The following is a 17,097-nucleotide window of genomic DNA, read 5'->3' as shown; positions in this document are numbered from 1 at the left end:
AATTATTAGTATGACGACACGTTGTGTTTTTTTTCTATGCATTTGTACTGCCCCAGCCTTACGAGCTCTGCTCTCCGTTGGGGCATAATATTGTTTTAGTATATTTTCAACTTGAATCAATAAATATTGATGTATTGATCCAATAGCAGAACCTTAAAAGGAGTAGTTCGAGGTTTCCGTGTATGCTTTCAAAATAATTTTCATATAGCTACTTATCTTTGAAAGCATACCAACTTCTAATCTATTTGCCTTTTTACCTCACCCCTTATCTTTGAACTGTGTCAAGTGGAAACACTGTATCTCTGATGTGTCCCTAGAGTTTAAAGGGAAGAAAAATTCAGCTAATTCCTGGTAAGAGTGAAGGATTAACGATAACAACAAGAGAAAAGGAAAGAACCGAATTTTAGTGAAGGAACTGAAAATTTTTATCATTTAAAAGATAGCCCAGTAAAAAAAACATTTGGTAAAATTCTAGTTGATTGATTTTTGGCTATCTCAGAAAGGGATTAGAGCTAGGCCTATTTTATAAGTAAAGGGCTATTTTGAATTTTACCAATAGTTCTGTATTATCTTGTAGTAAAAGCAATTATTCCTGGACAAACTTTCTGTAGGGTAGGCCTGTTTCAATGAATGTAGGCTATGCCAGCCTAGGTTAGTAAGAGCCATGTTTCACACCACTGGCCTAGAGCAATCTTCCCAAAGCTGGTTATCGTATGTTGTTGAAGTTATTTTCACCAGGCCATGGCCATATCTAGGACCAACTGGGGATGGGGGCAGCATGCCTTGTTGTAAAAGCAAACATGACGTTTAGAAGTTGGCTATAGAATCAGAATCTCATCCTGAATCCATATATGACATTTTTTCCATCACAAATTCAATATTAAGCCCTTTACATATCTTAATACATTTTTGTTGCCCTTCTCTTGACTGATTCTACAGCTACTTAATCATTCTCATAGATTGGGCATGTAATACAAATTCCCCAGCATTTAGAAGCTTGTATGCTTCATGCTATCTTTTTTGTGATTATATAGAGATAATATTCTAAGCTTATGCAGATAAGGGAACATCATAGAGGTCTTAATAGCCTACATTTTGTTGCCCTCCTCTTGGCTGATTCTACAGCTACAAAATGCTATTTTGATTAAGCTTAATCCACCTTCCAAAGGCAGTTAGATATAACTATAGAATTGCAAAAAAAAAAATCACCCAAGTTGAATCCTTATGCTTTATAATCCTCAAAAGGCTTATGTTAATCAAGTTTTAATGTTCTTTCCATTTTTGTTGAAAGCCTAAAATCTATTTAAGTAACATATTCATCACACTACTCACACTATTTGACAAAAATTTCATCCTATTAATCAGGCCATGTATACAAATATTTGTTTATGATAGACAATGAATGAGAGCATTGATAAGTTATTGTAAGATTAGATCTGGTGCTATTAGAGGGAGGGGAATGGGAGATTGTCACAACTATCACAGTAGTAACCATTATGTTTGAAAATTGTGTTGATTTGGGAATCGAATGTTTCTTTTGTTACTCAATTTAGATGGTGGAGGGATTTACATGGTTGTATTTGCTTCAGGTGGCTTTGTGCTATAGTGAGCTGTTAGTTGTAGTAGTAGTAGCTCTTTTGTTATTATAGCATTTCATTTGAAAGATCCTTTAGAACAGGGTGTCTCCATTTAGGCCTACTGCTGGAATTTGTAATTTCTATGTCATGAAGAAAAATAAAGGATTTTTTTTCTAGTGTCCAAAGTCATCATAAATTGGAGATCTTAAAAATCACAAATATGCTAACTTAATCCATTGTCGAAATTCTTTGTCTGAAAAAGTGAATTGTTTCACAATTTGTAATTTCTATGTCATGAAGAAAAATAAAGGATTTTTTTTCTAGTGTCCAAAGTCATCATAAATTGGAGATCTTAAAAATCACAAATATGCTAACTTAATCCATTGTTGAAATTCTTTGTCTGAAAAAGTGAATTGTTTGACAATTTGTAATTTCTATGTCATGAAGAAAAATAAAGGATTTTTTTCTAATGTCCAAAGTCATCATAAATTGGAGATCTTAAAAATCACAAATAAGCTAACTTAATCCATCGTCAAAATTCTTTGTCTGAAAAAGTGAATTGTTTGACAATTTGTAATTTCTATGTCATGAAGAAAAATAAAGGATTTTTTTTCTAGTGTCCAAAGTCATCATAAATTGGAGATCTTAAAAATCACAAATATGCTAACTTAATCCATTGTCGAAATTCTTTGTCTGAAAAAGTGAATTGTTTGACAATTTGTAATTTCTATGTCATGAAGAAAAATAAAGGATTTTTTTTCTAGTGTCCAAAGTTATCATAAATTGGAGATCTTAAAAATCAAAGACCCACTGTGATGACAGAGAATCAAATAAAATGGCAAAGTTCCTTGTCATGTCAACAGATATGTCAGTTCAAACATGTCAACAGATATGTCAGTTCAAACATTGCTTAATTTGCAACTTAAAAGAAAAATATATTGTTTGATGTAGCCTACCTTTCAATGTTTCACTAAAAATTTTCTCTCTGACTAATAATGTAAAATGTTTATACATTTTCTTGATAAAATTTTTAAAGCTGTTGAAACCACCCTATTTCTTGTCATTTTACCTTTTATTTTGAATCCATAATGTTTGTGAATCAAATTGTTCTGGAATATTCTGGAATCAAAGCAATAGTTGTATTGCTAACTTCCAGGTAGAGACATATACAAAGTAGTTTTTGATCTGACTATTGGAAGCCAAATGTAATATGGTTTACAAAAATGTATAAAGATGCTTTGTTTATTATGTCAAATAAAAGAAGGGTAAATAAAATCATTTATAGATGCATGAATACAAACTTGCATAGAGCTTCACTGGTAATGTAGTTCTTTTGAGGAAGAATCATTGTCATCATGAAAAAATATATATTTAGAAAGAATGTTGAATAGAAAATGGAATTGTTTTACCTTAAATTGCCTCAAAATATTGACAAGGCTAATAGAGCTCTAATTTGCCTTTTTTAATCTAAAGACATTATGTTGAATGTTGTACATTTTACAGCAGAGTAAAGAAACTGAAATATGTATTTTGAAGTTGTTTTGGCATGACAAATTCTAACCATTTATCTGATTCCCAACCATTTTCCTGAGTGTGGAAAGGCTATATTAACAAATTAGAGAAAAATATCACCTACATTTATATTTCTACAACAGAGCAAAGAAACTGAAACCTGGATTTTAAACTTTTTTTGGTTGCAATAGCTATTTGCATAATGAAGACTTTCTTTAAGATTTAATATATATTAAAAACAATTTCATGTCATAAGTTCTACTCTCTAACCTTTTCTTTGAATGTGGAGAGGTAATATAAATAAGTAAGAGAAAAATGTAATCTAGTTTTTGTTCTCTTTTATTTAGGAACTAAACAAGATGCTGGAAACCAATCAAGCAAATTAAGGGATCCTGCTGAGTTTAAGGGAATAGGCTATTAATGCAGGTTCAACAAAACTGTCATGTCATGCCTTCATGAATTGCTAGAGGTGTATTATGTTTGGTAGTCTGTTTTTAAATGTTGCCAAGCAGCTGGTTTTTTGTCAGTGTCAACTTAAGGTAGGGTCTCATGAAAGGGCTGTTTTTGTGTCTTTGAAAGCAGATCTGAAATCACTCATGTGTTTCTGTGGATGAAGCTGGACAGAACTAACTTTTCCATTTGGGTTTTGTACTTTGGAAATGCTTTCCAGTTTTGGAAAATTATTTTTTAAAGTGCAGAAGAAATGTAACTACATTTGTGAAAGAAATTTTTGGGGAACAAATCAAGAGGGCCAATTCCTGTTTCAAAATGTAGATAAGCTAGACAGCCATAGCAGACATATTCTACCAGTATTAGTGCTATAAGCATCTCCTTTGCTTTCCACTTTTGCTTTCTAGCAGGTTCCAAGATGTGGAACTGGGCAGGAAAGTGTTTATGAAAATCTTGTGATAACTGCCTTTAAAGCATTATGAATATATTTTTCTGCTTTTTTATAATATGCTTTATGAACCCCATAATAGATTTTGCACAAGAGACAAAATATTGATAATGACTACAGAATTCTTGTTTGTCATCAGCAATAAGGCCAATGTGTTCTTGTGCCAGATTTGTTTTAAATGCTGAAATAGAGAAGCCAGTCTTAGTCTGTTATTCTGAGTTTGTCTTGGTTTACTTTGATTGCTCTGTGGACTAGAGACACAAAAAGATTTTAGATCATCTTGAAGTAGTTGCATGCTATTTATTGTGTGGCAAAATATGTCTTTTACACAAATTAAAAGAAGCTGTGGACATAACCCATTTTTTTTTAAACTGCTTGAGACTCCCACTTTATTAGATGAATAAACCACCTGCTCATAATAAGTTAAAAGTTGAGGATAAGATAAAATCTATTGCATAAATTGAACTATCACAAGCCCTGATATGTCAAATGTGTATTATGAAGTTTGTAGTTGTTTGTAGTTTCCCCAAAAAATTCAGAAGTCAGTCTTTTATGCTCTTTAATACCAGTAGTAAATAACTTGGACTTTAATGTTGTTTTAAATGTTTAATGTAGAGGCCTAAAAAATTTCATAGACCTCAATCTGGGCTATAAAAAACAGAATAAGAGTTATGGTCAGGGTTTAGAAGCTCTAGCATGAAATATAACTGGATTTCAGTCAGTCTACATACCCCAGGCCTACATGGTATGCGAAATTAGTGCAATATTTGAGTGGCTTGAGGAACTGCTCTGAAACATGATGAACGTTTATATGTTTAGCAGTTGTCTGCTTGATTAGCTACTCTTTTGAGATCTAATACCTTAACCATGAGTATAATCTCATAATGAACTAAAATGCTTTTCAATTCAAGTTGTCGAATTTACAAACTGTGTTTCTATTCATTCAAATTAAGGCATTGTTTTATGCCGAGGCATTCTTTTCACATTTTGAATGCCCGAAAAAATCAAGTTCAACTTAGAGTTTACTGAAAAATGTAATTTTTTTATAATTACACTAATTTAAAAGTCATATTTCAGAGCTATTTTCTTATTAGACATTCCTCCAATCTACTATCATAAAGAATGGCTCTAAAATTGTACACATGTACTGAAGCTGCCAATTCTGAATATCAGATTTATCCATGAAAAAAAACAATATTTTAAATTTAATGGTTCCTTCAATGCCTACTCTAATGGTAAGGAATTGGAGAATATTGGAATATTCCTCCTCCAGAATATTGGAAAGTTTCCCCCCTGATATTGATTAATAGAAAATGGTGTAAAATTAACTTCCTTTGTGTTCTGACCTTTCTTCCAAGCAAATATCCCCTCATATTCCCTCTCTTACTTATGTTTCAACCTTTAAACATCTAAAACTTCAAAAGACCTTTCTCTAAAAATTGCCTTTCAACGTTTTCACCCCTCCCTCTTTGACTAGAACCCATTGATACTTCTTCTGATTTCAAGGACCTTTAGGTGGAAATAAGTGTAGGCTATTTATGTCTACCTATGATAATTTTCTGTGTTCAGTAGTTTTTCCTTATAGACTTTTCATGTTCTTTTCCTTTTTATATTTATCATGAATTTGTATCTAGTGAAGCTCTAAACCCAATATGGTTAATCAGTTGTGTCTTTTATTTTTATAGTGGTTTGCATTGAGAAGTTAGATGCTGACATATGGTTTTTCTTTCAGAAATATAAGGAACAGGTATTGGACTAGCTGATCTTGTATGTCTAGGATACTTTTTCATCTTGTCTGAATTTTGAGTAATTTCAGTCTTAAGTGAGAAAGTATTTTCTTCATACAAGTAATTTAGCTTCAAAATAGACGAATCAACTTCTGGAGAAAAACCAGTTACCACTGTTACTTTGCCACAAAGGACCAATGCCACTTTCTTCTTGATGTTACTCTATATTAGTTCATAAGAATTGTGGCTTTTTTTGAAAATATGAGTGATTTTGGTGAAGAAATGAAGTTTTCTCTCGTTGATGAGATTGTAGATGAGGCTGGCAATGGTGAAAATGATGCTGCTCATGAGAATGGAGGGAAATTTGAGTTGGATATTTCTGAAGATGAACTTGATGAACTGCTTGATGAAGGTATTGTTTTTTTATTTTGTTTTTGAGTACCAACTATCCGTGACTGAAGACACTGAACACTGAAACAGCACCTCCACTGAAATTTTTTGAAATATCAAAACTAATCATCACTTCCCTTGATCTGATTAGGTTAGAATACTGTTGCAAAATGACCATAAAATAAAAACCCTGGAAGTAAAATCAGGTAAAAAAAGGTATTGCCTTGGAAATAAGTTGTTGAGTTGCCCCATTGCTACAAGACCAGTTGAGCATTATTTTTAGTAGTATATCATTTCTCTCGGCTTTTATTGAAACTTTTTTAATGATTTTGATTTTCCTGGGCTCAAAAAGAATCCATGAAATTATGCTAAAATACCCAATTTTACCATTACAACACTTGGGTCACAATATTGCCATTTGATGGAAAGTTGTCCCTGGTGTCTGTAGACATACAAATACCAAAGTTTAGTTGCACACTAAGGTCATCAAAAAGCAGAACTGACTGTTTTTTTTCTATTGATCTCATTCAAATCCTGGGTAAAATTTGAATTACTCAAGTTTTGATCACCTGAAAATCCAAATGTGGTTTGACCATAGAGGTACAAAATATAATAGATGGTATCATTTAACATTGAAAACCTTTGCACAGAAGAAATGTGGTGCTGCCGACCTTTTAGGTAGGTTTACACATGCAGATTAAGACAAATTTAATAATAACACTTGTTAATAATAAATATGTTAAATAATCAATATCCTCATTTTATATAATAGAGGGTATCATTTAGCATTGAAAACTTTTGCACAGGAGAAATGTGCTGCAGCTGACCTTTTAGGTAGGTTTACTCATGCAGATTCAGACAAATTTAATAATAACATATGTTAATAATAAACTTAATAGGCTAAACTTAGATAAATGTTAATAATAAACATAGAAAACTTAGACAATGTTTTAATCATAATCTCAGAATCTTTTACTTGTTGCTTCATTTCCATGTTTCTAGCATGCATATCTCTTAATGTAAAACTTTCTTTGTAAAATTTTAATTTAGTTAAACCACCAAGGACATCAAAACAAAACCATTTTTTCTTCCTTGGACTGGTCTTAATGTCTATTCGTACTTGATAAACGTGATTTTCTAAGATTTTTTTTTGCTGTTCCAAACTGTAGTTTTTTAGAGCATTATTACGTTCTGTATAGATTCTATATTGCATTCTATAACTATATAGGCTAGTCTATATAGTTTTGTCTCAGAGGGAAGTAAAGGACGAAATTAAAGTGGTAATATCAGGGAATCTTAGAACTAAGTGAATTATCTCAAAAAATTGTTGCCTTATTTGTTAGTCCAAATACACAATGATGGATGATCTAGTGTACATTGTGAAGCAATGTACTGAAGTGAAGCAAAGAGTGAAGCCTCTAACCTTGTTCTATTCTTTGTCTTTGAGAGACATTAAAAATATATAGGATTGTATTATATAGAATTTGATACATTTGGCACTAGAGTTTTCAAACATATTGTTTTTAGTCACACCTTTAAAATAACTGGCCTGGTTTTCTGTTAGAATTCTTACATCTGATCATTGGGGTAATTCCAGCATTTGATTTGGGCGGAAGGGGCAGGAGGAGGTCTACATACAGAGGACCTGGAATACCTTTCAGGGAAAAGGGGGGTTTCCAGTTGTCCTCCAACAGAAAAGCACAAAAATACAAACCTAAACATATATTGAGTTGCCAGGAAACTGGTTTGAAATATTATTTTGTAATGGATACAAAACAAGTAAAAAGGCAAAATTAGTGTGAAGACTACCCTAAGACTTTAGATGCACATTTTCTTCAATTGGTAAGGAAGAAAAGTTACTATTTAGCAAAGGTGCTACCTTATTGTGCAAGACGTAAGTTACCACACGGTAAATTACCATTCGGTAACTTACCCAATAATGGTAAGTTTTAGGTCAAACTTACTAGTAAGTTTCATTAGTGGTAAGTTGAAGCTTTTGATGAACAAAAATGTTCACAATTAAAACAAATCCGTCGCTAAGAGAACTGCCAATCCACTAAAATCTATCGTAAAAAATTGTTCATTCATTACATTTAATGCATGAGTCATACCCCTTTGAGCTTATGCTCATATCGCTCTGTCGGACTTTGTCATTTCCTGCCTCAGTAAAAAAAAAAGAAAAAAATACGCGATGATTCAATAAGTCTGAATAAATACGACGTTCAAAGCAAAGGTCAATTTAATTGATTTAATGGTGAGTTTTTGTCTTTGGACTCGAATTTTTTGACTGGGTATCTTTAGCTATAGAATACATAATCAGCAAATTATATATCCAGCTATAATGCGTCTAGTAAGGCCTACTAATAAAAAGAATATTCCCATCTAATATGTTCTAATATAGCATTGCAACGGGGACGGTTGTTGGGCAACTAGTGCCCAAGCATAAATCTTTCCCATCATTCCACTAGATTCTTAATTATTTCTGGATGAAGTGTCATTATATGTAGCTTTCCACAAAATCCAATTGAATCTTCTTTTTGGAATCTTGGTTTTCAAATAGATACTTGTGCTGGCTTTTGCAAATGTTTTCATTTTTATGGCACTTGGTATTAACCAAGTGACATGTAGCAATCGCAAATTCTGTCAGTCTGTCTGTCTGTCGGTCCCGGTTTTGCTACTTTAGGCACTTCCAGGTAAGCTAGGACAATGAAATTTGGCAGGCGTATCAGGGACCAGACCAGATTAAAACGTATTTTTAACTTACGAAAGATTGATCAGGTCTTAATGAAATTTGATTTTTGGAAGGACATCGTTTCTCAGAGCTGTTATTTTAAATCCCGGATCTGGTGACATTGGGGGGGGGGGGAGTTGGGAGAGGGAACCTAAAATCTTGGAAAACACTTAGAGTGGAGGGATTGGGATGAAACTTGGTGGAAAAAATAAGCACAAGTCCTAGATATATGATTGACATGACCGGAACGGATCCGCTCTCTTTGGAGTAGTTGGGGGGGGGGGGTTAATTCTGAAAAATTAAAAGAAGTCAGGTATTTTTAACTTATGAACGGGTGATCGGATCTCAATGAAATTTGATATTTAGAAGGGTATCGCGTCTCAAAGCTCTTATTTTAAATCCCGATCGGATCTGGTGACATTAGGGGGAGTTTGGGGGGAACCTAAAATCATGGAAAATGCTTAGATTGGAGGGATCGGGATGAAACTTGGTGGGAAAAGAAGCAGAAGTCTTAGATACGTGATTTACGTAATTGGAACGGATCCGGTCTATTGGGGGGGGGGATAATTCTGTAAAATTAGAAAAAACGACGTATTTTTAACTTAAGAAGGAGTGATCGGATCTTCATGAAACTTCATATTTAGAAGGACCTCGTAAATCAGATCTCCATTTTAAATCTCAACCGGATCCAGTGTCGTTGAGGGGGACAGTTGGGTGGGGGGCGGAAATCTTCGAAAATACTTAAAAGCGGAGAGATCAGGATGAAACTGGATGTGAAGAATAAAAACCTGTCTAAGATACGTGACTGACATAACCGGACCGGATCTGCTCTCTTTGGTGTAGTTGGGGGGGGGGGGGTAATTTGGTATAATGAGGTATTTGTAACTTACAAAAGGATGACCAGCTCTTTATGAAATTTGACATTTAGAAGTATCTTGTGCTTTAAAGCTCTAATTTTAAATTCCGACCAGATCCTGTGACATTGGGGGGAGTTGGAGGGGGAAACCGGAATTCTTGGAAAACGTGAAAATTGGGGTATTTTTATCTTACGAATAGGTGGTTGGATCTTAATGAAATTTGATATTTAGAAGGATTTCATGTCTCAGAGCTCTTATTTCAAATCCCGACCAGATCTTTTGACATTGGGGGGAGTTGGAGGGGGAAATCTTGCAAATATTTGGAGTGGAGGAATCGGGATGAAGCTTGGTGGATAGAATAAGAAAATGTCCTTGACTCGTGATTGACGTAACCGTACTGGATTCGCTCTCTTTGGGGGAGTTGGGGGGAGGGGTTCAGTGATTTGGCGAGTTTGGTGCTTCTGGACGTGCTAGGATGATGAAAATTGGTAGGCGTGTCAGGGAGTTATAAGATCCTTACAGTTACATCATTCGTGGTCAGGACAATCTTGACAAGATTACAAGAATGTATTCGAATTGTAATGTGAAAAAGTGCTAAGACATATTAAGGATTCAATTATAGAAGTACTTTGATTTGATAAAAGATATGACCATGGCTAGTTTAGAGATTGATGTCATTATGAAGTTGGTTATCCTTGTAAATGAATATTCTCATTATTTTGATTTTAGAGGTGAATTTTACAAACAGGTTTTCGGTTTTGCTATGGGGGCGTCCCTCTCTCCTTTGTTGGCAAATCTTTTACGGACACTACTGAAACCTCCGCTATGCACAGTTTTAGGCTTTCCCCTTGTTTCTGCGGCAGATTCATAGACCATGTGGTTTGTATTTGGAAACACTGTTTACATTCCTTTGACATTTTCCTTAAACACTTGAGTAGTTTTGATAAAAATACAAAATTTATAGTGGAGTTTGAAGAAAAAATGATAAACTACCTTTTCTTGATATCTTATTAATTAAAAGTGATTTCCATCTACTGCTCTCAATATATAGAAAGCCTACACATAGTGATATATATTTGAATTTTCATTCCTGTCACCCTATTTCAGTAAAATGAGAGGTTGCAACTTCACTGGTGGATAGAGCTTTCAGAATTTGATCCCAGAAGTTTTTAGGTTCTAAATTGTTATATTTCAGTATTGACCTAGCTCTCAAAGAGATTACACCTGTTTGAACTTTTGAATTGTTTGAACTTGATTCCTTAACCATGAATTAATTCAGTGGCTACAGAAATTGTGAAATCTGGTACTTGAATTATCACACAATCAGATTTTTGGCGTTTTGAATTGAGAAAATTAGATACGATAGCCAAGTGTGGCGTGTAGAGAAAATTGGATATAATTTGGCTGCGCGTTAATTACGCTGTTTAGTATCGAGAAGGATTAGCAGTTGGGCCGACCTCGCACAGTTTGGACTGATTGTTCACTTGGATACATTAGTGAGGCTCGGCCCTCACAGAAAGATAAGTTTCTTTTACTTTATAATCTTTCATTTATAAGGCATGAATCCTGCAAACATTAAAATCGGTGATTTATTCCTAGCCAAATTTGCGGGCTATCTCCTCTGGCCATTCGAATCCTAGAGGTAATGACGACGAATACCAGAGACTGCAAATTTGTTGTTTTTTGCTACGGCAAAAAACACGATCGTCAGCTTGTATCAGTCGTTAATCTTCTTAGTTTTAATGATAATGAGAATGAAGCATCAACAAAGAAAACTAAGGGTGTAAATCATGCGTTTGATGGGCTAAAAAAATCATCCTGATGTTTACCGGCAGTTTCGAAAGAAAGGACAATATTTGGTAACGGATAGCCAGCTTTCGGATCCCACTGTTAATTTCTGTAGCCTAGTGGCAGCTACAGAGAATGAACTTGCGGCTACAAAGCAAAATATAGCTGAAGAAATCAAGAAAAAAAATGATGAAAAGCTTAAAGATTTGATCTCCCAAACTACAGCTAATATTCATGCTAAGTTTCCAGTTGAGACGATGGTTTCTAAAATTTATGATGCAGTACACATTGAGTTTCAGCCCAAATTTGAATTAGTCGAAAAACATCTGAAAACCTGTATGCATATGATTGAATTATTACAAAACAGTGTTAATCAGCTTGAGCTGAAATTAGATGACATAGAGCAGGAAGGGAGAAATGATTTCCTGCTATTCAATGGTGTCAAACAGATTTCTTCACAAAGTGTTGGTGATGCTATAAGACACGTCCTAACTAATATTGCGGTTTCAGACATAGTTAGTGTTAAGCGATTTAGTGTTGGTTCAAATATTGCACAAAGACCAGATAAAGTTGCCCCTGTCCTCGTTCAGTTTCAGCTCAGCAAAGAAGCAGCTTATTGGCTCGGGATTGTTTGTTGCCGAGAATCTTACTAAACGAAAGCGTGATCTTCTGAGCGCATCAAGAGATAAGTTTGGAATTCGCAGTGTGTGGTCCGATCAAGGCCGTATACATAAAAATGATACATGTTTCCAATCAGTGAGACCAATAGGTAGTTTCTTTAATCCCGGAAAGGATTTAACCCGGGGAGATTTAGTTAGTATGGTGTATAAAATTTCTTGTTCTTGTGGAAACTTTTGTATTGGTAGAAAAAAAACCTACAATTAAGCAAGCCTCCTGAAATTTTTGTCTTGGCTCTGGCTGAACATACGTTCTTTCTTTCTGAACATTTTTTACAATTTGATGAGGCCGCGGCTATTTCTAATGATAGGTTTGTTTTTCGGTATCCACAACTGTCACTACACAAGCTTGAACCCACAAGCTTTGATCGAACCCACAAGCAACGAGCTTTAACAGGGTCAACATTGGACAGTTCTTCTCAAACCCGAAGCCGGTTCTAGTAAAGCTTCCATTGTCTGCAAGTGACATATACAACTGTGACGAAAATTCTGTAACCACAGTTCCCGTTCCTCCGAAGGTGTTTGATGAGAGGGGTCAGACGACTGTGCAAGGCCACATATTCAGAGAGAGGTGTGATTGTAGCCATGGCCGAGGCTGTTACAGCAAGAAGTCCGTATTTACCGCCTTACTTTCTATTTCCAAGTAAAGATTTTCAGTCTCTGATGCTCCAGCAATCTCAGTACGTGAAGCCTCACCATCAGATTTTATCAATCTAGATCTATCTTTGAAATGTATTCAGCACCTCCAGGGAATATTCACATTTACCTCGAGAGATCCCCAAGCTTCTAACCTTAGATAACCATGACTCTTACATCTTCTTAAAAGTTGTCCGGTTTGCAAATATTCAGGCTTCAAGCTACACATCAGCCACAAACTCAAGCTGTTAGATGTTAGTGTGTACTTTCCCTTCAAATACCAATACGACAAAGCTGCAGATAACTAGATGTTGTCTAATCCTCGGAGTACCTTGACAATATATGACATTCCTTCTCTTGTAAGATGAAATCTTCCTCTATTGTTCAGCCCAAATAACATCATGAGTGGCTTTGAAAAATACTAGAATATGCCTATACTATCCTAAAATCCTCACAGAAGAAGATTTTATTACCTTTTTTTGTCACTGACAGGCCTGCTCCCTCTAACCCTGATGGGCCTGTCCATTTAGACCTGCAAATGACATCCTATGTCAGCCTAAAGACCCCGTGGTCTAGGTGAACAACGAAGAAGCTCAGAACTCATTCGCTCCTCTTTGAAATCAAGAACTATTTGTGCCTGAACAAGTAAGTCCATATCCCAAAGCAAAGTCACACATTACCCGACACAGTCAAGGACGTAATAAAAAGTATTTCAAAAGTTCTAACTGAAATCCCGTCAAACTTCAGCTTGAAAAAAGAGAAAAAAACAAACAAAGAAAGCAAAGATCAGCAAAGTAATTGATAAGATGGTTACAGAAGTGAAAAACACCTACACAAAGAGGGAACTCTACATAGAACCAGACACAGAAGACGAAATGGTTCTGGACAATGAAAGTGACAATTCTTTGTCAGCTTGTTTTTCTGATGAGGAGGAAAATCAGATTTTAAGGCATTTGAAATGAAACTAACATTATTTATCAAGCATATTGGTAAAAGAAAGCTTGGTAGTTTTCCAAATTACAAGAACGCAGTAGAGGAAGCTGGTATAAATTTTCTTTGGCAAAATACTAAAATAAAAAGTTTATTAATACAGCATCAAAAGGAGTTTGTAAACCGATTGGCTGATTTCAAGGAGATCTCACGAAAGATGGATATTTTTAAAAACTCCTTCACAGTGGATGTCAGAAATGTACCAAGTGATTTGCAAACCAAAATGATAGATTTGGAAAGTGATAACACATTTAAAATAGCTTTTAAGGAAAAAAACAACTTTGTGGATTTTTATGAAATTTTCGGTTCTGAAAACTACAATGAGTTAAAAAGTTTTGTTCAGCACACAATAACTAAGTTTGGTAGTACATATATTTGTGCATAAACTTTTTCAATTCTTAATTATTGAAATTATTAAAAAACTATTAAATTAATTAAATTAAAATTAATTATTGAAAAAACAGACACTGTTCTTGGTTATTAGAGATTACATTTAGACGCAACACTAGGCATCTCTACTACAAAAATGCAATCTAATGTAAAAATGTAAAACTTGCAGGTCAGATGCAACCAGAAAAATCTCATAGATTCTATTAACTACAGTAAACGTCGTGAAAATATACATCAATCTTTTTATTTCTATACCTGATATATTTGTAGACAAATGTTGCAGATATACTCATTTTAGTATACCTACGATACTAAATTACAGTGTAATGACATGTGACCTAAGTGCGGCCTGCATAATTTTGTGTGACCTAACTGCGGCCTTAAGTAAAATTTTTAGCCCTTTTACAACAAAAGATTGCCAACCCATTGTCCAGGGTGTTGATTTTCACCCATTGAGAATTTTCATGTTTCGGGTCGTTCTCATGGTCTTATCACGTTTGATGGTTCATGTGGTTGGACAAAAACTTCTTCTTGTACAAAATTAAATAAAAAAAAACAAGTTTTTTTTAAATGAAAGTAAGGAGCAACATTAAAACTTAAAACGGACAGAAGTTACTCCGTATATGAAAGGGGCTTTTCCTCCTCAACGTTCCGCTCTTTACGCTAAAGTTTGACTCTTTCTCTTACTCTATTTTTAAAACAGTAAGAAACTTTAGCGTAAAGAGCGGGGCGTTGAGGAGGAAAAGCCCCTTTCATATACGGAGTAATTTTTGTTCGTTTTAAGTTTTAATGTTGCTCGTTACTTTCATTTAAAAAAAATGTTTTTTTTATTTAATTTCTGAACGTTTTAGAATTATTGCATATTTTGATCTTGGCTCTCCGCATATAAATAATTAAAACAGAATTCGCGTATTAATTAATTGCAATTAATCGGAAGATTTTGAGAAAAAATGAGCGAGGGAGGAGGCCTAGTTGCCCTCCAATTTTTTGATTACTTAAAAAAGCAACTAAAACTTTTAATTTTTTACAAACGTTTTCATTGGTAAAAAATATACGTAACATACGAATTAACTTACGTAACGAAATTCTATATTCGTATGTTTTTATTGCGTATATGAGGGGGTTCAACCATCGTCGATACCTCGCTCTTTACACTAAAGCTTAAATTTTGTCCCAAGTCCTTAAGAATGACCTCTGAATCACAAAGGCCGTAAAATAAATAGTTGAAATTACTAAAAATACTTTAGCGTAAAGAGCGAGGTATAACGATGAAGTAAACCTCTCGTATGCGTAATAATTTCTGTTCGTTTTAAGTTTTAATGCTGCTCCTTATTTTCAGTAAAAAAACTTTTCATATTTATTTTGTCATTGTTTTTTCAAATAATTCTATAAAATCCTGCGCCCCCTTTATTTAAATCCTCTTCCCCCACGAGAAGTTTCTCCATGGAAATATCCTCCCACGTAACCCCTCCCCCCTCAACTCTCCCCCCTAAATAAAAAAAAATCCCCCTGAAAACGTCTGTACACTTCCCAGTAACCATTATTATATGTAAACACAGGTCAAAGTTTGTAACTTGCAGCCCCTCCCACGGTGACTGCGGGGGAGTAAGTCGTCCCTAAAGACACAGTTATTATGTTTTTCGACTATGGTGAATAAAGTGGCTATCTCATAATTTTGATCCGGTGACTTTGGGGAAACATGAGCGTGGGAGGGGGCCTAGGGGCCCTCCAATTTTCTTGGTCACTTAAAAAGGGCACTAGAACTTTTAGTTTCCGTTAGAATGAGCCCTTGCGCGACATTCTAGGACCACTGAGTCGATACGATCACCCCTGTGAAAAAAAAAACAAAAACAAAAAAAATCTTCGGGTGCCATTTTGCAAAAAAAGAAGAAATATTGTTAATACAGTTAATTTGTTAATTAACAAATATTAATTTTTCTATTGTTTGGTAAATGACGACTTATACTTATTGACGACATGACTGCCTGTCCATGGATTATTCTTTATGGTTGATTGTGTGTGGCTATGCTGTTTGACCTATGTGATTGTATGGATGAGTAGGGTAAGGCCTCATTCAAGTGCTGGTCTGTATTAGTCAGTAATTTAGGAAAACAGTCTTCCTTTTCTCCTTCTGTCTCTCTTTTTTTTTTTTTTTTTTTTTTTTTGTGTTTGTGCTGTTGCATTGGTGATTTCTCTTTTCATGATATATATATATATATATATATATATATATATATATATATATATATATATATATATATATATATATATATATATATATATATATATATATATATATATATATATATATATATATATTAAACAATATATTGACAATTTCTCTTTTGTTATTAGCATACTAGATTGTGTGTCCTGTAATTTTAACCTTTTCTTTTGTTTTCTAGGCCTTCCAGAAGAATTTCGGAAGAAAAGAAAAAGGGCAATCGTAGAAGGGAATGATGCAGAAGTTACTGTTTCTCAAAAATTTACTGTTGAAGGTCTGTAGTTTCTGTAGCCTGTACATACAGGATGTACAAGCCATGAGTAATTTGTTGTTTGTTTTTAAAAAAAAATTGTACCCTTTGAAAGTGCCAAAATCAATATGAACTAATTTGATTTCCTTGATTAGGCATATACGTAAGAACCTATTATAGGGTGGAGAAGGGTAAAATAACAAGATAAATATATTAATTATAATTATAATAGATTAATTATAATTATGGATATATAAATATATTAATTAGAATTATAATTAAAAATATATAAGGGTAAAATGAGAAGCGTAAATATTAGTCAGAGCGCCAGATTCTGTATCTCACTTATTTCGATTAGTCCCCAGGGTGGAAGGCACGAAAATGTTAAGGGCGGATCCCATGGCAGTCGACCATGCTTAAAACGAATATCCTAGGGCGCATGTTCGCCGT

General features: G+C 34.2%; 1 protein-coding gene across 2 annotated transcripts in view; it reads left to right on the top strand.

Moving 5' to 3' along the window:
* Positions 1-285: 285 nt before the first annotated feature.
* Positions 286-17,097, top strand: part of LOC136026156 (microprocessor complex subunit DGCR8-like) — a 73,955-nt gene continuing 57,143 nt past the window's right edge. The window contains exons 1-3 of one of the 2 annotated variants that reach the window (XM_065702461.1): positions 286-351; positions 5,720-6,126; positions 16,579-16,671. In XM_065702461.1, coding sequence (XP_065558533.1) covers positions 5,976-6,126; positions 16,579-16,671 — 244 coding nt within the window. In that variant the 5' untranslated portion in view covers positions 286-351; positions 5,720-5,975. Of the gene's footprint in view, positions 464-5,719; positions 6,127-16,578; positions 16,672-17,097 lie in introns of both variants that reach the window. The other variant, XM_065702470.1, reaches the window with a different exon arrangement.

The sequence above is a fragment of the Artemia franciscana genome, chromosome 1 (genome assembly GCF_032884065.1).
Source record: "Artemia franciscana chromosome 1, ASM3288406v1, whole genome shotgun sequence".
Taxonomy (NCBI): domain Eukaryota; kingdom Metazoa; phylum Arthropoda; class Branchiopoda; order Anostraca; family Artemiidae; genus Artemia; species Artemia franciscana.
This window is presented reverse-complemented; position numbering and strand designations above follow the sequence as displayed.